This window comes from Thamnophis sirtalis, unplaced genomic scaffold (assembly GCF_051295495.1).
Source record: "Thamnophis sirtalis isolate CommonGarterSnake01/CBP01778 unplaced genomic scaffold, rThaSir2_p1.2 scaffold_1, whole genome shotgun sequence".
Classification (NCBI taxonomy): Eukaryota; Metazoa; Chordata; class Lepidosauria; order Squamata; family Natricidae; genus Thamnophis; species Thamnophis sirtalis.
In genome coordinates, this window is record NW_028261381.1 from 7,253,824 (window position 1) to 7,277,055 (window position 23,232).

Genomic DNA, 23,232 nt, shown 5'->3' on the forward strand with positions numbered 1-23,232 from the left:
TTCAATGTTGGTGGAGAAGAAGAGAAGGGCCGAGGGAGGGGCTTGCTAGGCTTTTTATACCCTGTTCAGTCCCACCTCTCTGTTTCCTGTTCCTGTGTAAGAAATGTATTCTGACTGGTTGTCAGACTCCCATGGTGCCATGCAGGGGGCTACTCTCTAGGCTGTGATGAGTTCTCAGTTGCCTTGTGGTCAGTTGAGTAATATCCCTTCCCCCTACAGCTGCAGTGAGGAGAAGTCTTTATTATGTAAAGTGGGCTAGCCTGGCCATCTCAATGGGCCATTAACTGGGGATGGGCAGAAAGCTATAGGCAACTATTCTGTCTTTTAAAACATGTTTCTTTTCACATCCAGAGAAATATTCTGCCTTTTCAATATTTCCTAGGATATTTCGTTTTTTCTGGGAGAGGAGGGCTGGATGATAACTTCCCACAGAAGCAAGGCACATAACTCAGCATTGTAAAACGATACATCTAATTTTCAAAACTGTCGAGACGGTCCTTTTATACTGAAGCATGATTTTTTTTCTATTTAACAATTTTCAATTAGAGCAGTGTTTCTCAACCTTGGTGATTTGAAGTTCCTGTGGACTTCAACTCCCAGAATCCCCCAGCCAGCATAGCTGGCTGGGGAATTCTGGGAGTTGAAGTCCACAGGACTTCAAGTCACCAAGGTTGAGAAACACTGAATTAGAGTCTTCATTTTTTCCTGTAGGTTTCAGCAGGTGCGGGCCAAACAAGATTTTGTTTCAGAAGTCATAATTTTTTTTTTCTTATGGACATTGCAGCACCACGGATCCCGTGCATAAATCCTAGTTGCAAAGAGCCAAGGTGGCGCAGAGGTTAAATGCAGCACTGCAGGCTACTTCAGCTGACTGCAGTTCTACAGTTCGGCGGTTCAAATCTCACTGGCTCAGGGTTGACTCAGCCTTCCACCCTTCCGAGGTGGGTAAAATGAGGACCCGGATTGTTGTTGGGGGCAATATGCTGACTCTGTAACCCGCTTAGAGAGGGCTGAAAGCCCTATGAAGCGGTATATAAGTCTAACAGCTATTGCTATTGCTATTATAATTGTAGTTATAACTGTTATAAAGAAGAGAGGACCCAGACTGTGGGGGCAATATGCTGACTCTGTAAACCGCTTAGAGAGGGCTGAAGCCCTATGAAGCGGTATATAAGTCTAACAGCTATTGCTATCTATCTATCTATCTATCTATCTATCTATCTATCTATCTATCTATCTATCTATCTATCTATCTATCTATCTATCTATCTAATCTTCTTATCCTGTCTATCAGCCATCTGTCTTTCTCTGTCTCTCTACCTATCATCCATCATATCTCTCTCTCTCTCTCTCTCTCTCTCTCTATCTATCTATCTATCTATCAATCATCTATCTATCTATCTATCTGGGTGAAATGAGGACCCAGACTGTGGGGGCGATATGCTGACTCTGTAAACCGCTTAGAGAGGGCTGAAAGCCCTATGAAGCGGCATATAAGTCTAACAGCTATTGCTATTGCAGACGATGTCTTTCCCTCGCAGCTCATCCACCACCAACGATGCTCCGAAAAGAGGATCATCATCAGAAAGCCGGGAACTCGCAGAGCTCTCAGCAGCGGAGAACGAGGAGCCCAAACCGCAGCCTTCCCCCCCCCCTGCCCGGAAATGGCACCGCCGGCCTCCCCTCCTCTTCCCTGGGCGTCTGCAAGCAAGGAGCCTCTGGGAGAAGGGCGCGCTTTCGGTTGCTGCGGACGCTGAAGGCTTGCAGGATGGAAGGAGTCCGGCCGGTGAGGCTGCTTGCCGTCGGAGCTCTCCGCACTTAAAGCGAGGGGGGTTTTCCCGAGGATGCATCTCTCTCTTAAAATCGGGCTTGGTGGAAAGTGTCAATTGCAGCATCGCTCAGATTTGGGGTTGGCTTAAAATTGGCAGTTTCAGGGCTCCTCCACCCCTTTTTAGGCTTTTGCGGGAGGGGTTGTCGCTGCTCACAATAGCCCCCGCTTAGGTCCTCTTTGCAATAAATGCACGGCAGCGTTTGCATCGCGGATGTGTTGGTGTTGTTTGGAAACGTTGTTCGGCTGCTTTGTTTGCCAACTGGCCGCCTGTTGTTATTCCCGACTGGGAGTTGGGTTCCGCTTTGAAACGTTCGTTGTTCCGATGGAGAAATCCACCTGGAGAAATCCGCACGTTGGCTGTAAAGGTTCATACTTGTAATCCTCCCAATAGCCCATTTTAGGGTGTTTTCAAAATAATTCGGATTTGTTAAAAGGAAGCGGGCGGGGGTGGTGGGGGTGGATTTGCGCACACCTTTAAAGCAGGGGTCTCCAACAGTGGCAACTTTAAGCCTGGTGGACTTCAACTCCCAGAATTCCCCAGCCAGCAAACCTGGCTGGGGAATTCTGGGAGTTGAAGTCCACCAGGCTTAAAGTTGCCAAGGTTGGAGAAAGCTGGCTGGGGAATTCTGGGAGTTGAAGTCCACCAGGCTTAAAGTTGCCAAGGTTGGAGAAAGCTGGCTGGAGAATTCTGGGAGTTGAAGTCCACCAGGCTTAAAGTTAAAGCAAGCTGGCTGGGGAATTCTGGGAGTTGAAGTCCACCAGGCTTAAAGTTAAAGCAAGCTGGCTGGGGGATTCTGGGAGTTGAAGTCCACCAGGCTTAAAGTTAAAGCAAGCTGGCTGGGGAATTCTGGGAGTTGAAGTCCACCAGGCTTAAAGTTGCCAAGGTTGGAGAAAGCTGGCTGGGGGATTCTGGGAGTTGAAGTCCACCAGGCTTAAAGTTAAAGCAAGCTGGCTGGGGAATTCTGGGAGTTGAAGTCCACCAGGCTTAAAGTTGCCAAGGTTGGAGAAAGCTGGCTGGGGAATTCTGGGAGTTGAAGTCCACCAGGCTTAAAGTTAAAGCAAGCTGGCTGGGGAATTCTGGGAGTTGAAGTGCACCAGGCTTAAAGTTGCCAAGGTTGGAGAAAGCTGTCTGGGGAATTCTGGCAGTTGAAGTCCACCAGGCTTAAAGTTAAAGCAAGCTGGCTGGGGAATTCGGGGAGTTGAAGTCCACCAGGCTTAAAGTTGCCAAGGTTGGAGCCCCCTGCCTTAAAGCATCTTCTGTTCTCCTTCAGTCACCCTATCTTGAGTTTCCCCTTTGGGTCTCCTGCAACCTAATACTGTGCCCATTTAATCAGAAGAAACACCCCTGAATTCAGGGTGCACCTCACAAATCCAGCAATTCCCTTCTGTGTACCATCATTAATGGAAGGAGAAATCCCCCATCCCTCTTCAGAAGCGGGAGAAGTGTTTAGAACTGGGGTGTGATCAGGGCCGGATTTAGATGAAAAGAGAGGCCCTAGGCTATTCCACTTATGAGGCCCTTTCACCTCCAATTTTTAAGTTTGTAAATTGCATGAGAGACAATAAAATACATCATTACTGTGATATATATCAATATATATCAATATATATATATATAGCTGGCCTCCCGACGGAGGGTGGCTCTGCTCTGCGGCAAAGGCAGCGAGGCCAGCCGCCTCCCCTGCTGCGCTCAGCTGCCCAGCTCAGCCCCCTCCCCCTCACCTGCCTGGCCGCTGGTGGGCTCCGCGTCGACGGGGCGGCTACTGGGAGCGGCCACGCCTCTCGCCCGACCGCCGGTGCCGGGAACGTGGGCGGGCTCCCCAACTGCCGCGGCGCTGGAACGATTTTAAGCAATACATTTTTATGTGTGTTTATTAGTCATCTGCGTAGAATTTCTCCTTATTTTCGGTTCAGTGTTTTAGTGTTCACTGTTTTTAGAATAGTGTAATTTTAATTTTGCTAACAATTTGAATGTAGGCCCCTCTTGATCTTGAGGCCCTAGGCTGAAGCCTAGTTAGCCTATAGGAAAATCCGGCCCTGGGTGTGATACATGACCTCATCAAGAAATTTGGAATCCTGAGTTTTTAGGATTCACCTAAATCTTAACTAAAGCCAGGAGGAAAGTGGATTCCTTTAAAAGGCATCCTTGAAATTGCTGTTCTGAAGAGATGATGAAGACTTCCTTCTTGTGCTTTCTCCTTGTTTACCCTGAAGAAGGTCGCCTCGTGAGAGTTTTAATGCTCATCCGCTTTAAGCTTTAATTTCACTCCGTGTCTTTTAGGAATTACTGCTTAGTGGGAATTTGCTAAGTACCTTTGGCTATAAGATAATTCAACGAATCATGTATACATCCGATAGCAAGTTCAGAGTAGTGTACAGAATTCCAATTTTAGTATACGCTAACCCCCAGGAAACTTCATTTCAGAATTAATCCTTTTTTTTTTAACCCAAAGATATTGGAAGAGGTATGTTAAGCTCAATTTTTACATACTTATTCCCTATCTTTCACTAAGAGTGGCATAACAGACCCTTTACTTTTGAGAGACATGATAGCAGGGGTGGGTTGCTAATCCCGTTCCAACCGGTTCGGTTGGAACGGGGCCGGCGGCGTCCTCGTGCACGCGCGCAGTTCACGCATGCGTCTTAGCGCCTGCGCGATGCTCCAGCTGTTCGCGGAGACTCGCGCAGGCGCTGTATGTGCCATGCGCCTGCGTGGAAGCGCAGAAGCCTTCAAAGACCGGTAAGGAGCGCGGGCGGGCGGGTGGGCCCTTCGCCGTTCCCGGAAGTTACTTACTTCCGGGTTCGCTGACCAACCGGTTTGCGGGGACCGCCGCGAACCAGTTGAAACCCACCCCTGCATGATTGATTTGATTGATTTGATTTTATTATATTTATATGCTGTTCTTTTCCCCCGAAGGGGACTCAGGGCGGCTCACAATTCAAATCGGGGAAGGGGGGTACAGACAGAAAATAAAAGACATAACATAATTTAAAAACACACAACAGGTGTGATAGGTTTGTGTGGCAGGTGCCATCGAGAAAAACTTCTCTAGGGCAATCCATAATAAAATAATGGCTTTTAATGAATGCACCCTCCAGCCCTTAAACTAGATGGGGCAAAAGTTCATTTCCAGCTAATCCTGGGTACTGAGAGTTTATTTTTAGTACAGTACAGAATTAACAGGAGTTATTTATGTCCTAGTTGCCTTAGTTCATATGTAACCTCACAAAGGGATATGGGGAAGAAGCAAGTGGTGAGTCCTCTTTTGAACTGTCGGATATTTGTATTGTTTTTTTTTAAAAATAAAAAATAAATTAAGATAAAAACTATGCCCGAATCTCGAGCTTCATTTTCGGCTCCTTCATCTTTTGATTTCATTTACACAAAGATTTGATTTGAGAATTCTCTCATTGTTTTCATGGGTGGAGGACACGGTTCATTTAACGATAAAAGGGATGGATTTTTGACTGCTTTTTAAAATGTGTACCTCTTGTGCGATATGTGGTTGCACATTGATTCAATTGCATTGCTTATTTCGGTTGAGCAAAGAAAAGTATTGTGATTAGGCTGGCTTTTCTAAAAGACTTGGTTAGTTATGAATAGTGCTACTGCTCTAAAATTCATGTATGCGGTTTAAAAAAACAAATAACTTGCTGGTTTTGGTTATTATGCATTATCTTATATACTTTGCTAGAATAGTAGTTTAGAAGCAGAAAGTTAAAAGGAATCATTGTGATATTCTTCCAGTAATACATTTAAAATCTATACGTCTATTCAAATAAATGTTTAGTGACTCATTTTAAACAAGGCTTACAGGCTATCTACATCTGCTGACACTCGAAAATAAGTTTGTTTGTTTTTAAAAAAAATATTGAGTTCTATATTTTTATGTATTGCAGCGTCCACCTCGGATTCTTCCTCCAGTACCAAGGTAAAAATAACAATTTTCTGCAAAAATACAATGGGCAATTTAGAAATTTCAAGGAAGCTATTATTCCTTAACCTTTTTTTTTTGGCACCTATTACTATTACGTGGGTGAATTTTATTATGTTTTCCAAATTGAGTATTATGCATTGGATTGTATATTTCAATATTAACATTTTATTTTTATGTTTCCCATTTCACATACCTTTAATTTGGAAAATATTAATCGAAAGTGGAGACCAAGGTGAGTACTATTCATTTTCCCCATTTTTTTTAATGTATTAATTGATTAAGGTGATTGGACTGTTGTAAATACTCAACTAGATAATGTACACGAAACAGCTTGAATAATATACTTAAAGCATTTAGACATATAATAAGAATGTATGTTTACTATTATGGGATCAACTAATTCTTGGCTTTTGGTTTTGCAGATGAAATTCCTCTTAGTCGGCCCAAAAAGAAAAAAGTCAAGAAAAACTCATTAGGTAAGAAGATGATTTAGTTAACAACCAAGCAGGCAAGTTTAGATGAAGAGATTACAGAGAATTTAAAGGTGCAATTTATGAATGGCATTACACCTGTTGGCTTCTTAATTCTGGATTATAGTTATTACTTGAGTACCAGATATTCTATGAAGGATGCTTCACATCTTCAAATATTGTTTCATAAATAATAGTAGTTTTATGTTTACTGAATTGAACTCCAGCTGTGGGCAGAATTAGCCTGCAATACTTCATTCTAACCACCGCGTTACCAGTAGTATACACGCAATCAAGGATTTACTTTTGTAAATCCTAATGGCTACTGAATCACAGGATTGTGATTTCTGACATTCCCTGCAATCTTCCCACAAGCAAAGTCAATGGATAGGTTGGCAAGAGGTCACGTTGTGTCTCTTAACAACCCACATGTTCCTTGCTTAATCAATTCGCAAAGTAGTTGTGTTATGTCATACTTTACAATCATGTCACTTAGCAATAGCAGTTGCAGTCCCAATTAACATCATAACCGTAGGACTAAACTGCAATTGATAACATCCTAACTTTAAATACAGTTGCTGTCAATACTGTGTGAAATATAAAATGTTCTAATAAAGTCTTTGAAGAATTCAGCAAGAGCTAACTAGGATCAAATATTTTTTGTGGAGGTCTTCAAAGGCTTGGAAGCATGTATGGGTTCTGGGAAGTTGGGGGAGGGAAGGCTGGGGGGGAGGGAGGGATGAATATTAGGCTTGACAAGGGGTGTTAGATTTTAATGTAATATGATTGCACATGTATACTGTCTTCTCTTATTTTTTGTTTAAAACTAAGATATATTAAGTATATTGATATGGAAGCATAAATACCATCAACATAGAATGGAGTTTGCTCAGAAGCTGTAATACACCAGTAAGAGGAAGAGTGGGAAACAGAGGAGAGAAGAAAGATAGGAAGAGGGGAATAGGAGAGAGGGTAAGGGGGGAAGATGAGGAGGATAATAGCAATAGCAGTTAGACTTATATACCGCTTCATAGGGCTTTCAGCCCTCTCTAAGAGGTTTACAGAGTCAGCATTATTGCCCACACAGTCTGGGTCCTCATTTCACCCACCTCGGAAGGATGGAAGGCTGAGTCAACCTTGAGCCGGTGAGATTAGAACCGCTAAACTGCAGATAACAGTCAGCTGAAGTGGCCTGCAGTACTGCACCCTAACCACTGCGCCACCTCGGCTCTTCTAAGGAGGAGTGGAATGAAGAGAGAGGAGAAGGAGAAAGGAAGGGGAAGTAGAGTAGAAAAGGATGATGGAGGGAAGAAAGGAGGTAGGAGAGAGGCAGAAGAAAGAGGTGTATGGAGAGCAGAAGAGCTAATAATGGGTTTTTATCTTTCTGGGCGTTGATGACAAGAGGAACTGATGTAATTACTACTTAATACAATAGGATATTGGCTATGTAATAGTATACATGTGGATTATATGTTATGAAAATGGAAAATAAAAAAGTATATTATAAAAAAGGCTCGGAAGCATCTTGTGATGCACTGAAATTACCCTTCAGCAGTGCTTCTTAGATAACTTCTGTCTTTGTGGTTACAAACAGTCAACACTAGTTACTTGATCTGGGTAACTTGAGAGACCGCCTGCTGCCAATTACCTCCCACAGACCCATTAGATCTCACAGGGTTGGCCTTCTTTGGGTGCCATCTAGCAGCCAATGCCACCTGGCTATTACCCGGGGGAGGGCCTTCTCTGTGGCAGCTCCAGCCCTCTGGAACAAACTCCCCGCAGGGATCCGGACCCTCACCTCTCTCCAGGCCTTCCGAAAAGCCGTCAAAACCTGCCTTTGCCGGCAGGCCTGGGGGTGATGAGTTCCCTCCCCTCTCGACATGTATGGTTGTGCGACTGTTGTCTACTTTTATTATTTGTATTTTGTCTTTTTATGTTCCCCCTTTTCCCCCTTGAATTGTTCGCCACCCTGAGTCCTCCCGGAGAAGGGCGGCATACAAATAATAAAATTCTATTCTATTCTATTCTAACACTGATTTGATGGCAATAATCCGTTTTAGATGACACGGGTCAAGTTGCTGTGTCTGAAAGCAATGAGCCTCTGACTTCTGAAGCACAGGATGCTCCGCCTCAGAGGAAGCGTAGAAAAAAGAAGGCGCCTCTAGGTATGTGAAGAATTTTGAACAGCAATTTCGGCAGAGAATACAAGCCGATGCATCGTTGTTATTAATGAGGCTGCATATGCTGCTAGTTAAAAAATGTTTTTTTTAATGGTTTGTAATGAAAATGAAATTTCAATCTAAGAACACTTACCTTCCCACCAAATTTGGCTCCTATTTTTCTACTTGCATTTTTACATGCTTTCAAACTGCTAGGTTGGCAGAAGCTGGGACAAGTAATGGGAGCTCACTCTGTTATGCAGTGCTAAGGATTCGAACCGCCAAATTGCCGACCTTTCTGATCGACAAGCTCAGCATCTTAGCCCTTGAGCCACCACGTCCCTTGCTACAATACTGTATCGCATAGTGAAATAATAATAAAATCAGCAGTAATACATTTTTAGTTGCTGGGCACCCTTGAAATGCCTGATCTTATGATAATGAAAATAAAGATCCTGATTTACAGCAAAATCTTTTATTATTTTTATTATTAAATGCGCTACAGCTGTAGTGTTTTGAAATTAATTTTTAATACAGCAAGAATGTCACTGTTTTCCCAATTGAGATATAACTAGGAAGGTACATCTCTGATCCAAATTCACTCATAAAATACACAGTTTTGTAAACACGACTTTGTTTTTCATTACCTCTTAGCACAGAGTTATTTATATTATATCCCACTTTTCATTTTGAACTCAAGGTGATACATGCGTGACCCATCAAAACCGCGGTCCACTAAAGCGCGCCCGATCAAAGCGCGTACGTGACGTCATCAGCAGCGCGACAAATAAAATTAAAAATAAATTAAATTAAAATAAAATTAAAGCAAGCCGATTCACATAAAGGTAAGGGTTAGGGTTAGGGTTAGGGTTAGGTTAAGGGTTAGGGTTAGGTTTAGGGTTACGTTAAGCGTTAGGGTTAGGTTTAGGGTTAGGTTAAGGGTTAGCGTTAGGTTTAGCATTAGGTTAAGGGTTAGGTTTAGGGTTAGGTTTAGGGTTAGGTTTGGGGGGGTTAGGGTAAGGTTCTCGCGTTAATTTTAAATTTACCGCTCACAGCGTGCCGTTTTCGTCACGCTGTGATGACGTCACGTACGCGCTTTCGTCGAGCGCGCTTTAGTCTACCGCGGATTTGTGGTGGAACCGATACATGTGGGGTTCCTGCCTGATTTACTCATGAGAAAATTTCTTGAGGAGATGCATGTATTTTTCCTTAACAGAAAGGTAGGAAATAAATATACTGAATACTTTTTCTACACGGTTTCTGGAATTCCAGACACATGTTTAGTATATTTATTTCCTGCTTTTGATCTAATACTCTACATGTATATCTTCTTCACACGGTTATTCTTATGAAGAAGAAAAGGAGCTCCATTTATATAAAACCTTATTGGCAAAGGAAATGCTTCATCCCTTCGCCGTCTCTTCTGGAACTACGGGTACAAATAATATTTTTACCCAGCACAAATTTCCTGGTTTTCCATTTGAAATTTTCAGAGTCAGAAACATCATTTACCGAACAGAATGGAAATGACATGGATCCTTCGCCAGTGGAAGAAACAGTAACTCGTAAACAATGGAAAAGAGTAAAGTGAGACATTCCATTTTGACGTCTATATTCCTTCTGAAGTAACAAGTTTGTAATGTATGTTGTTTGGCAGTAAGATGGTCTTTTGTTTCAGTTATCCACATTTGTGTGAGTGTGTGTGTGTGTTATATTTGTGTATAGAATTTCAGAATGCTTTTGGGAGGAACCTGACAGATTTACTCAAAGCATGCCAACTCTGCAAGATGAAATTGGCTAGCAGATGCTAAGATAGGTAGTTACTCAAGTTGCCAAACCCTGCCTCTATTGTTAACCAGAATTTTTCATTCTTTCCTTCTTTCTTTTACAGTGCCAGGGTGAAATGCACTGTGTATCATGCTTACATTGATTCCTACTGTATAAGTTTCTGATCTGGGAGCATATACTTTTGGTTCAACTTCTGGTTCACTGTAGTTGCCAGGCCCAAAACCAAGAATGTCACATGATTCTTCCAAGCTTTCTTTATTGTTTCATGCCTATAGAAAAAATCTTGCCAGACTAAGCACTCTATTATCGGCATCTATAATGTGAACTATTAATCTTCACCTTCTTCCTCTCACACCAATCTGGGCTAAGTTGCTTTTTACTCCTCTGGAGTGCACCCTCGTCCATTTTATAAATCCACCTTCTTACTGTATTCCATCACAGTAGAAGAGCACCGGTTATCCTTTTGAGAAACATAATAGCTGTCAGCGTTCCAAGTATCACGTAGAATTAAATCAGAGTCCAAGGCAAAATGATCTTTAAAGTTCCAATTTAATGAAGCAGACATCTTAGCACATCTGTGTTAATCCCAATTCTGGAAATTACATCAGAATCCCACCCAGTTAAAAGTTCATGATCTTGTCCCCACACCCACAATCCATCACATGGTCCAATCTTCTTCTTCCACGCTGGCGTCTCCACCCAGCTGCTTCCAATCAGGTGAAAAGGTGCGGAGACAAAAAATGACCTTGGTCTTCTAGAAAAGAATGACAACAATACATTCCACAATCCTACTCCTTTCTATTCCCCCCTCCCATCAACTATACTAATGAAACAGCATAATGAATTAAGAGAGAGTGTGGCAGGCCAAAGATCCTAACAGGAATATAATTGCAGGCCCGACAATAGGTCTGTGGATTTGAAGGGGGAAAGATGATTTGGAGGATTCAACAGTTCCTTAAAACTACTGCATCTTTTTAAGAATCAGCAGTTTGCAAATTCGGGGAATAGATGCACTTGATTAAAGCAGGTTCCAGAAGATGTGATGTACTCACCACCTCTTTGAATGCAGATTGTGCCACAATCCCAGCAAATATAAGACCCAGGTATATCCTGAGTCACTAACATTAAAAGAATAAAATGACTGTCCTTTTACTTTGCTACTATAATGTTAGGAAAGCCCGGCCTGCAGAAAGTTCTAGTGACTTGTGTGTGGAAGATGAAGATATAATTGAGGATGAGCAAGTAAAAGGCCCAGAACAACGTTCTGTGTTTTCGGTTCCAACTGGGGTTAGTCAACCTATCAGCAAAGTGTTCATTGAAAAAAATCGTAAGTAATTTGTTTTACAATAAAATGTTAATATACTTATACAAATAAATGATGATTAATGACGCACAGGAGGATAAAATGAAGCAAAACCAAAAGGGCTACCTTATCTCGAGGCCTGAGAGAACAACCAGATTTGTAGTCATTTTTAGACCATCATATTGGGGGTACATGAATAAATATCCTTTAAATTGAATTTATAGTACTTCAAAATGTCCTAGCACTTCCTTACTTTAAAGTTTCAAAGTTTAATAACATTTGTATGCTGCCCAATCCCGTAGGACTCCGGGCAGCTTACAATACAACGTAAATCAAAAAGAAAGGAAGAAAAGAAAAGATAGATTTAAAAAACATAGATTTAAAACATACCATGCACTCCATTCGAAGTGGGGCTGGACCATATTTTGGGGTCAACAGCCCCAGGCCTGCCGGAACAGCCAGGTTTTAGTGGCTTTACGGAAGGCCGAGAGAGTGGGAAGGGTCCGGATCTCTGCGGGTATATCATTCCACAGGGCCGGGGCAGCTACAGAGAAAGACCTCCCCCGAGTAGTCGCCAACTGGCATTGCCCGGTTGACGGTACCCGAAGGAGGCCCAGCCTGTGAGATCTTATAGGTCGTTGGGAGGTATGTGGCAGGTGGCGGTCCCGCAGATATCCAGGTCCCAAGCCATGTAGGGCTTTAAAGGTAACGACCAGCACCTTGAATCACGTTCGGAGACCGATGGGAAGCCAGTGCAGCTCGCGGAGGATAGGTGTAACATGGGTGTACTTAGGTACACCCGATATCGCTCACGCGGCCGCATTCTGGACCAATTGTAGTCTCTGAACACTCTTCAGGGGCAGCCCCAAGTAAAGCGCATTTCAGTAATCAAGCCTAGAGGTGACGAGAGCATGAGTGACCATTTGAAGTGCCTCTCGGTCCAGGTAGGGCCGCAACTGGTGCACCAGGCGAACCTGGGCAAAAGCCCCTCTTAAGTATGACTATTTTGAAACTCATATCACTTCACTATATCTTATCTCATTTTATTATATTTTATTGTGGCTGACACTCATGCTTTGATATGGTCAATTGAGTGATCAAAAAAGTATATCATATTAAAGCTCATCCATAGCTTACATGAAGTATCTGTGCCATCAGACAAGCCTTGGCATCACTTGATTTTAAAAAGTGCAGGAACTCATCCTAAATGTCATTGTTGAAAGAAAGTTTAAAAATCTGATTCAGTGAATTTGCCTTTGTGCCATTTCATTTTCTTTTGAAGAAATTTGGAGAATTCTTGAGTCATATCTTTCTGCACCTAATGCATTGCTGTTAGGAATAATATAATTTGACATGAAGCTCTAAGAAAATTTGAAGAATATATTGCTTTTGTAACCAGCCTAGAGCTACTTATTTTTATTTATATAGAAAAATAATATGATCTCATATTTATGATTCCCTCATAGATGAGATGGGTGATGTAGAACTGTAATATAATAAATAAATATATTTTTTAAATGATGGCTGAGATTAATAGAACCAAAGTGTTAAGAATTTGGCAATTAGGCTGAAAAGGGAACTTCTGGTGATTGTAGCAAATTATCTACCGCCAAATAAGTCATCTTGGAAATAGTGATATTTCACTAGTCGGTGCGTTTTGTTTTCAGATGACATTCCTGATATACAGTAAGAGCAGCAATGACTTTTTAATAGAAAAGTATGTATATATGATATTATGTATGTAGTCTCAATTTATACTCTAACCAAAAAAAAAAAATCATGAATTTTTATGAACAAGTATAGTAATAAGAAACTGTAACAATATTTTTCTTATAAGCACTTACTGTATATACTCGAGTATAAGCCTTGTTTTTCAGCCCACTTTTTGGGCTGAAAAAAGCCGCCTCGGCTTATACTCGAGTCAGTGAAAAATTTGCCCGAAATGGAGGAGAAAAAGGGGCGGGGCCATGCCGCTGGGTGACACTCGTGAATGGCCCAGTGCCCCTGTGAGTTTCCCCTCCCTCTGTGTCAGTTTGCCGCGCAGCGCGCACCGCACCATCCCCCCTCCTCACGTTCTAATGTAATGCAGGGCTGTCTTACGATTCCCCTTCCTCCCCCTCCTGCCGCTCTGCAACGATGTCCCACCTCCTCCTTGTTATGGCAAGCAGCCACATAGCGATGTCCCACCTCCTCTGGTACAGTGATCCAATGATAGGAATCACTGTGCCGTGTGTCATAGGAGGCGGGACATCGCTCCCGCGGCTGCACGGGACATCATCATCACAGCGGGACATCAGCATCATGAGGTGAGTGAAGTATTTCATTGAATACACCGCTAGTTTACTGTTTTTCTTTGAAATAAATATTCAAAAACATTATTGGTATCTATTTTTATTTTTGAAATTTACTGGTAGCTGCTGCATTTCCCACCCTAGGCTTATACTCGAGTCAATAACTTTTCCAGTTTTTTGTGGTAAAATTAGGTGCCTCGGCTTATATTCGGGTCGGCCTATACTCGAGTATATACGGTACATTTATTTTATTTTCTAAGGACGTTTTCAGGCCGCAGACCGCAAGGATTTGATTAAAACTACTGAACATGTTCAAGTGTTTATGGATGTAAAGGCTTCCTGGACTACTAAAGACGTGGCACTTTCAGTTCATCGTGGTTTTAGGTATGAAATTATTCCCACTATTGACATTAAAATGAACAAGTACATTAAAATGAATAAAATATCCAATGAAGCCGACTCCTGACTTTGGAATCAGATTCTCTTCCTTTCCACTGTCTGTCTGTCTGTCTCTGTCTCTCTGTCTCTCTGTCTCAATCTGTCTGTCTGTCTGTCTGTCTCTCTCTCTCTCTCTCTGTCTCATGCACACGTGAAATGTTGGTTCACTAAGATGCAATTGTTTACCAAACTCCCTAAAATTTCAACTTCATAATGCAGGTGAGCATCTGCTTAGCAATCAATTACCCTTGCTTTAAAGCTATGTGGAGAAAATATGTTTCCCTGCAGGCCCCTCTCTATCATTATAAGCCAAGCCAAGATGCTGCAGACAGTCTTTAGTTTAACTTTATAATTTTGGCTTAGTAATAAAAGCTCTGTTCTAAGACTTAAAACACAGAGATGTATGCAAAGTTTGAAACTCACAGAACTTCGCCACAAAGCTTTTTCTATTCACATACAATGTTCCAAACTACTATAGTGGATGTGCTTGCTGAATCTTGGCCTTTAGTGAGCTGGAGCATCTAAATAAATTTAAGACTATTTACTTTAAGAAGTTCTGTTTCAGGATATATTAACAGAATCCCACCATACGAAACACACTTCCACTGCATCTTAATTCTTCCAATTTATCCATCTTGGGATATTTGTCTGAAAGTTTTAATGTGTGATGCTTGCCTAATCACTCTAATATTCTGCCTAGTGAGTTCAGTCAAATTAAATAAATGGTCTTCCACAAAAATTAAAATCCTTCAGAGAATGACAGTAATTGATATAACGATTGGCCTCCCACTTGTAATTATTTCTTATAAATGTTATTTGCCATCCACAACAAATATTTGAATAGAGATTATTAACTAAAATCTTTTCGTTTTCAGCATTCCCCTGTGTGACTTGAATAACTTGAATACAGGTTAATAACTTGGAACCTGAATTCAAAAGTCCCTATTGCATAGATGAAAACTATTATTGGCTAGGAAAATTCAGAGGCTAGAAGTTGAATTTAATTCACTACATTCTGAATTTAGGGAAATCTGACTCTAATGAACTAGAAACTGAATTTAAGATGGTGGACGTAAAAGTTATTGTAAATCTGACATTCTGAACCTTTTATTTGTACAAGTTTATCTTTTTAATTAATATGCTTTCTTTTATTAGAGTAATTGGATATTTTACTCACGGCTTTCTTGCTGGCTATGCTGTGTGGAACATCATAGTGATTTATGTTCTGGCAGGAAATCAGCTTTCAACCCTTTCAAACTTGCTACAGCAGTACAAGACTTTGGCATATCCTGCTCAATGTCTCCTTTATTTTCTACTTACAATAAGTACCATTTCAGCTTTTGACAGGTATAAGTATTTGTGCATTCCTCTGTCTTGGTGACAATGCTATGATTCATTGTGAAGTTATCCTATTAACTGAAACAAATGATTAATAGCTTAAAGTCTTAATATTTTTAATTGTAGCTGTGTAGTAGAAGTAAGTAGAAGTAAATCAGATGTTAACATCTTAAAACAGAATGAAAACTACTCTCAAGCCAGAAAGATTTGCATTGTGTTCTGTTAGTTGCTTATACTTCCTACTTTTGAAATTCTTTATTCTTTTATTATAAACTTTTATTATTAATATTTTTGAACTGGAGACATTCTAGTTTAAGCAATGATACCCACGCAGGTTAATTATTCCGATGAAACAATTGGCCTGTTAGATCAAGGTTTTAAAGGATATCTTATTTCCTTAACATCAATGGATAATTTCTTTTGAGATATAGCAGAACCAAGTCATCCATTGAGTGGCTACTTTTAATTAAACCCATTTCATACTCATTGTTCAGAATCGATTTGGCTAAAGCAGCAGTGGCAATACGCAGTTTTCTTACATTGGACCCAGCAGCAATTGCATCTTTCAGTGAGTAAGCAGCATTTACTGACCAATAAGTATTAGCTAATTACTCAAGTTTATGTCTTAGTTATACAGTGGAACCTCTGGTCATGATCGAAAGTAAGTAAGTAAGTAAGTAAGTAAGTAAGTAATCCATTCCAGGACTTCGGTCAGAACCTGATTTGGTCATGACTGTAAGCAAGACTGACTGTGCATGCGCGCGCACACAAAAAAGGCATGGAAAGAGAAATCGCTGTGGCTGTGGGAAAATCGCTGTGGCTGTGATTGATCCTCACCCAAGGATGTGTCCATGAACAGAGTGAAACATTTGGCAGATTTTTTGGCCAGCACCTGATTTGGTCGTGGTCAGAAGTGTTTGTGACCTGAGGTTCCACTATATTTTCATTCCTGATCTTGACTGAGCCGAGGTGGCGCAGTGGTTAGGGTGCAGTACTGCAAGCCACTTCAGCTGACTGTTATCTGCAGTTCAGCGGTTCTAATCTCACCGGCTCAAGGTCGACTCAGCCTTCCATCCTTCCGAGGTGGGTGAAATGAGGACCCAGACTGTGGGGGCGATATGCTGACTCTGTAACACCGCTTAGAGAGGGCTGAAAGCCCTATGAAGCGGTATATAAGTCTAACTGCTATTGCTATTGCTATTAAGGCCTTGTTCTTTTGTTTTCCTATAACTGTTCTTGTTGTATATTGTAAAAGGGCATCCGTTTCCATAAAGACTACGACAGTACTTTAATGCTAGGAGGCTCTAAGCTGGTTATAGAGGTATTTATCAAGTAATAATTTGATAATTCTGCAGATTTGTATCTTACACGTCTCTTCTGTATCTGTGTTCTGAACAGACTAAATACCAGTTGCAGCAAGCTTATTTTGTGACATAGGGCCGAAAAGAGCATATTGAATGCTATCAAAGTGTTTTGCTTTTTTGGAATTTCTGAAAGTGAAAATCTAGGCAGCGAACAAAGAATTTGAAAGGTTAATTTGGCAATAATGTAATCATTTTCACAGTTTTGAAAAACTTGGTTCCTAATGCTAACTTGCATGGATTTACTGCTTCTTCTGCCTGAATATTTAAAGAAAGTTGGTCGGGATATTGTCTGTGCTGGAAAAGTAATGAATTTGAAGGAATATTTATGTAAATTAATGATTTGTAATTAGCTATTACTATAGGTAGATCTTGACTTACTGTAGTTCATTTAATGACTGTTCAAAATTACAATGGCACTGAAAAAAGTGACTTACGAGTTTTTCACACTTATAATGACCCTGTGATCAAAATTCAGGTGCTTGGCAACCAACTCATACGTATGAACATTGCTGCGTCCCAAGGTCATGTGACCCCTTTTGCAAACTTTTGGCAAGCAAAGTCAATGGGGAAACCAGATTCACTTAACAACCACGTTACTAATTTCTCAACGGAAATGATTCACTTAACAACTGTGACAAGAAACATCGTCAAATGGGGCAAAGCTCACTTAACAAATGTCTCTTTTAACAACATAAATGGGCCCTAATTGTGGTCATAAATTGAGGACTACCTGGACTCTGATGAATCAGATTGATGGATGAAACATAAGGATCAGACAGGATAATGTGTTGTTAACTCTATTCCAAAAATCTGGAGTTTCTCAATAATAAACATTATTGGTTTCTTTCAGTGTATTTTGCTGCTCTTATCCTGTCTCTGAGCCAACAAATGACAAGTGACAAGATCAACTTGTACATACCACCTTTAGAAAATGGTAGCCTTTGGTAAGAATTATTGACTTTTTTTTCTTTTATAAAGACAGTTAATTTAAGCATATCTCTTCCATGCACTGGCTTCCCATTGGTCTCCGGACACGTTTCAAGGTGCTAGTCGTTACTTTTGAAGAGCTTTCGGAGACTCCAACTTGTCCAGAATGCAGCCGCGCGAGCGATTGTGGGTGCACCTCGGTACACCCACATTACACCTATCCTCCGCGAGCTGCACTGGCTGCCTATTGGTCTCCGGACACGCTTCAAGGTGCTAGTCGTTACTTATAAAGCCCTACATTTAGGACCTGGCTACCTGAGAGACCGCCTCTTGACATTTACCTCCCAGAGACCTATAAGATCACACAGATTAGGCTTCCTCCGGATTCCATCTGCCGGTCAATGTCGGCTGGCGACTCCCCAGGGGAAGGCCTTCTCTGTAGCTGCTCCGGCCCTATGGAACGATCTCCCCATGGAGATCCGGACCCTTACTACTCTTCCGGCCTTCCACAAAGCGATTAAGACCTGGCTGTTCCGGCAGGCCTGGGGCTGTTGATTTATCCAGCCCCATCCTAAGTTATATAAATGTTGTGTAATTTTAATGTCTGTCTTTTAATTTTTATATGTTCCCCTCCCTGTTTTTATCTGTAAGCCGCCCTGAGTCTCTCGAGAGTGGGCGGCATACAAATCCTAATAAACCGCAAACCGTAAACTGTATGATTATACAGATGTAACTGAAGCATTCATAACTAATAAATACATATGATTCTCCTCTCTCCCACTCCACATCCCCACCCAGGATTTCAGATGAAGAAAAAGAGATTATTCAGCCTTGGATTGTGATTAATCTTGTGATAGCTATTCTTGTTGGGATCTCCTGGTTCTTTTTGTCATACCGGCCACATATGGATCATACTGAAGGTACAGAAGAAAATAGATTGTAATCCATTAGAATATGAGCATTTCCTTAATAGATTATCTGAATGGCAAATTGCTGATTCTTTCCTAAACAATTTTAGATCAAGGAAGTTACTAGGGAAGGGGAGATAGTATGCCTGGATTTTCAATAATTAGTCACACGGAGAGGAACAGCAAATAACAGTGTTAGAGAAGAAAAAGGGGAATATATTTGAAGAGACAGCACTATTGCAAAATGCCTAGAGAAATTAAATTAAGGAATTGCCCAGCAATAAATAGAATTCAGTATCTCCGCTTGACTATTCCTATAAATATATTGAACTACATATTTTAATCTTGTATTTTACATTTTGTGTTGTATAATATGCTTATTTTAATTGTGATGCTTCTGACACTTAAAACATTTACCAAGTGTCGTCCCCTTGTTATCAGTACTGGCAGATATATTGAGAGTAAAGTTTTAATAATTTTAAGGAACCTTAGAATGCTGAGTAATATGTCTTTCAGCTTGCAGAAGAGAATTTTATATATACAATAATCTGAAGGAGTTACATATAAAAATACAGAATCCTGATGCTAAGGGTTTCTTTCATTCTTTCCTCAAGCTTGCAACCTATTCCCCAGCTGTAATACTTTCAAAATGTACAGGTAATCCTCGACTTACGAGCATAATAGAGGCCAACATTTGTTGCTAAGTGAAACTTTTATTAAATGAATTTATGACTTTTCTTGCCACAGTTGTTAAAAGAATCATTGTACTTGTTAAGTTAGTAACGTGGTTATTAAGTGAATCGTGGCACGACAAAACCGCGCTCGTCAAAATAGCGGTGATAAAATCGCGTCGCTAAAGCCGTGACGTCATCACCGCCGCGACAACAGCGCGGTGACAGAAGGGCGCTTTAAAACAGCGCGGCGGCAGAAAGCGGATTTAAATTAAGGTAAGGTTTAGGATTAGGTTTAGGGGTTTGTTTTAGGGTTAGGTTTAGGGTTAGGTTTAGGATGCTGAGTGCTTGGGAATGCGCGGATTTGCCCTCCGTGATTATGTCATCGCGGTAGGGTCGCGTTTTTCCTTAGCGCTTCGAACGGCGCAAATTAGTCTTCGCGCTTATGTCTCCGCGGATAAGGGCTTCGCGGATTTGTGGTGGAACCTAAGTGAATCTGGCCTCCCCATTGACTTTGCTTGTCAGAAGGTTGCAAAAGGTGATCATATGACCCCGGGACACTGCTACCGTCATAAATATGAGTCAGGTGCCAAGCATCTGAATTTTGATCATGTGACCATGGGGATACTGCAATGATTGTAAGCTTGAAAAAGTGACTTTAAACCACTTTTTTCAATGTCGTTTTAACTTTGAACGGTCACTAATGAACTGTTGTAAGTCAAGGACTACCTGTATCCTGGTGGAAAGAGGAAACGGAGGAATTATTTTTATGGACTTTGTTGTACATATATTTTTCAATATATTTTAGTATCCTATGATAATTTGTTTTTTTTTCTTGTAGAGATGATGTTTAATAGTGAAGTGGAAGAATATCCCCTCCCGGACAAAGAAGTTAAAGGGTCTTCTTAGAATAGGCAACTTCTTCAATTTCATAAGATGCTTCAGTCATTTATACTTGCACGTAATATTTTTTACACTTTTTAAACATTTAATTTGAATGAATTTTGTAATTACGCTATTTATATGTCCCAAGAATACAGTACAAAATCATTTTTCACAATCAAGTTGTTTTCTACGGCTTTTGTGCAACTTTCAGTGAAGAAGACAAAAAGGAAAAAAAAACATATTGAATTTGTTCATTCCTGATTGTCTAATTTTGATATTCAAAAGTAATTTAATGCTGTGGATACTTGTCAGAGGCTAATTTGTCTTTGAATAATTAAATTCAGGTGTTTTTTTTAAGTGAAACTGCTAAATGTTTTTGTAGAAATAACTGCTAATTAAACTTCCTAAAATTTGGCTGCTTCATTGTGTCACATTAAGGTTTCACGTATTCACAAATTCAAATAGTATTTAAATTCATGTAGTATGTACCGTGTTTCCCCGAAAATAAGACAAGGTCTTATTTTCTTTTGACCGCCAAAATAAGTGTTGGCCTTATTTTCGGGGATGTCTTATTATTTTTGAGGTGCAGCAGGCCCCTTAACCTCGGCCTGCGGATTAGTTAATCGAGAGAGGGCTGGAAGTTCTTTCTCTGTTTCCACCACTCTTGCCAGCCCTAGCGTCGCTGGGCCTGCCGCTCTTTTTTGCAGCCGCCACTAAGAGAAGGGGCGCGGTAGCTAGGGTTTGTGGGAGTGGCCTCCACGAGGCTGTTCTGTGTGGATGGCAGGTGCATGTGGGGCATGTTCCCCCCTTCCCCCCAGCAAATGACAAGGGCTTATTTTCGGGGGAGGGCTTATTTTAGCGCATGCGGTCAAAAGCCCGATTGGGCTTATCTAGTGAGGTCTTATTTTGGGGGGAACCAGGGTATGTAATGGTGCATTTACATCCACTGTTACAAAAGTGGATTTGTGCAACAAGAATTTATCATTTTATTCATCTAGTAACATTTTATTCCCTGTCTTTGCAGAAATATCCTTGAATCCTTTGTAATAGATGTGTAGGGAGACTACATCAAGGGGATATTTTGATTCATTAGCTATCTTGCTCTTTTGCTAAGAGGACAGTCTGGTGTACTATGTAATACATAGTAGAAAGCTAGTATCCTATATGAGGATGCTTGTTAGGTAGGTTTTTTGGGATATAGTGTATCTGTGTAAAACGTTTATTAGCTACTAGACGACCTATGACCCGTTGGCTCATCTTTTCAGAGATATTTCCTCATCAGATTCCTCAGTGACTTCAATAGTGAAGAACTTTTAATGTACTGCATTCACTGGAACAGGTGGAATATATTCAGAAATGTATCTTCCTCTTTTTTTTAAATAGAATTTATTTTTATTTTCAAAACAAACACAACACATAAAATCTTCCTTCTTTACGTACTGTAGAAAGTATATCAGTTGGTTACAAAAGGTTTTCGTGCATCTCTTCCACAGTCATCAAGCATAATTCATATTAACTCAAATATTTATACATGTTACCCTTACACCTCCATTTTTATTTGACTATACTTGTTTAAACGTCCTTCATCATAAAATATACCAAGATTTAATACATAACCACATACTGGCATTTCCCTGTATCTAACTTAATTCTTTTTTTTTTATTAATCTTTGTATATAATCCAAAAGGATTTCTAATCTTCCTTTCATGGGTACCATTCAATATTTATATTCAATTATTACTTATCATAACACTACACATTGTATACATTATTATCATTACCATTAATTTATTTAATTATACCTATTATCACTAAATTTCACTGTTTAACTAGCTTTAAGTTATATTCTTCCATCTATCAACCTGTATCTTTCCAATAACAACAATCTTATATCTTCTGCCATAGTATTTTAACTCAGATATTTATACATGTTACCCTTATACCTCCATTTTTATTTGACTATAATTGTTTAAACATCCTTCATCATAAAATATACCAAGATTTAATACATAACCACGTACTGGCATTTCATCTAATATTTCTAAAATCCTCCAATAGCACTGAATCCTTATGTCCTATTCTAGCTAAACATCCATAACATTTAGTAACAAACTTTTCTAATCCTCCTTTCCAGTTCACTGTTGGCAATTTTCATTCAGTTTCCTTATATTGTACCCATACATATAGGTTGTCATCATTATCCCTCCTTTATTTGATTATATCCTGTATCATAACATTTTCTCCCTAATTATTAAAACTTAACTGTATCTAACTTAGTTCTTTTTTATTAACCTTTGTATATAATTCAAAAGGATTTCTAATCTTCCTTTCATGGGTACCATTCAATATTTATATCCAATTATTAATCATAACACTACACATTGTATACATTATTATCATTATCAATTTTTTTTTGACTATATCTATTATCACTAAATTTCACTAGCTTTAAATTATATTCTTCCATCTATCAACCTGTATCTTTCCAATAACAAAACAATCTCATATCTTCTGCCATTTGTGGTACCAATCCTCTAGTCATCTTCTTGATTAGCTTTGTATGGACTTCTCTTAGCAACTCCTTGCTTATAAGATCTCTCATATAATCTTGATGCCCTCTTTCTGTTTCCTTATTCAATTTGTCTTTGATTGTCAGCAGTGTTATCAAAACTTTTGCTAGTGGAATTTCTTTCTTTAAATCCATAGGTTCTTTAATTTTTATCTTCTTCTATATCTTGACCTTTCAAATAGATTTCCTCTCCATTTAATTCCTCTTTCTGTATTCCATTCTTTCCATTTTCAGGAACAAACCAATTACCATAGATATCAGCAGGTTTAGTCTCTTTATATTCATTTTCCACTTCGGTTTTTTGAGTTTCAATCACCTTGTTTTGCATTTGATGAAAATTTTCAATTTTTT

The 23,232-nt window shown here is 40.1% G+C and overlaps 1 protein-coding gene across 1 annotated transcript; it reads left to right on the forward strand.

The window, feature by feature from the left end:
* The first annotated feature begins 5,059 nt into the window (after positions 1-5,059).
* TMEM237 (transmembrane protein 237) lies at positions 5,060-20,725 on the forward strand. The gene is made up of 12 exons (XM_087707111.1): positions 5,060-5,085; positions 5,732-6,001; positions 6,192-6,245; positions 8,300-8,404; positions 9,892-9,985; positions 11,359-11,513; positions 14,041-14,164; positions 15,374-15,565; positions 16,051-16,124; positions 17,771-17,864; positions 18,646-18,767; positions 20,268-20,725. The coding sequence occupies exons 2-12, from the start codon at positions 5,794-5,796 to the stop codon at positions 20,333-20,335; spliced, it is 1,290 nt and encodes a 429-aa protein (XP_087563237.1). The 5' UTR covers positions 5,060-5,085; positions 5,732-5,793; the 3' UTR covers positions 20,336-20,725.
* Positions 20,726-23,232: the final 2,507 nt, after the last annotated feature.

Bases quoted from the DNA above. Each gene is read 5' to 3' on its own strand.
- TMEM237 (XM_087707111.1), top strand. From the start codon at position 5,794: ATGGGCAATTTAGAAATTTCAAGGAAGCTATTATTCCTTAACCTTTTT. The intron at 9,986-11,358 runs GTGAGACATTCC...CTATAATGTTAG, and splicing joins AAACAATGGAAAAGAGTAAA to GAAAGCCCGGCCTGCAGAAA. The intron at 17,865-18,645 runs GTAAGAATTATT...ATCCCCACCCAG, and splicing joins TTAGAAAATGGTAGCCTTTG to GATTTCAGATGAAGAAAAAG.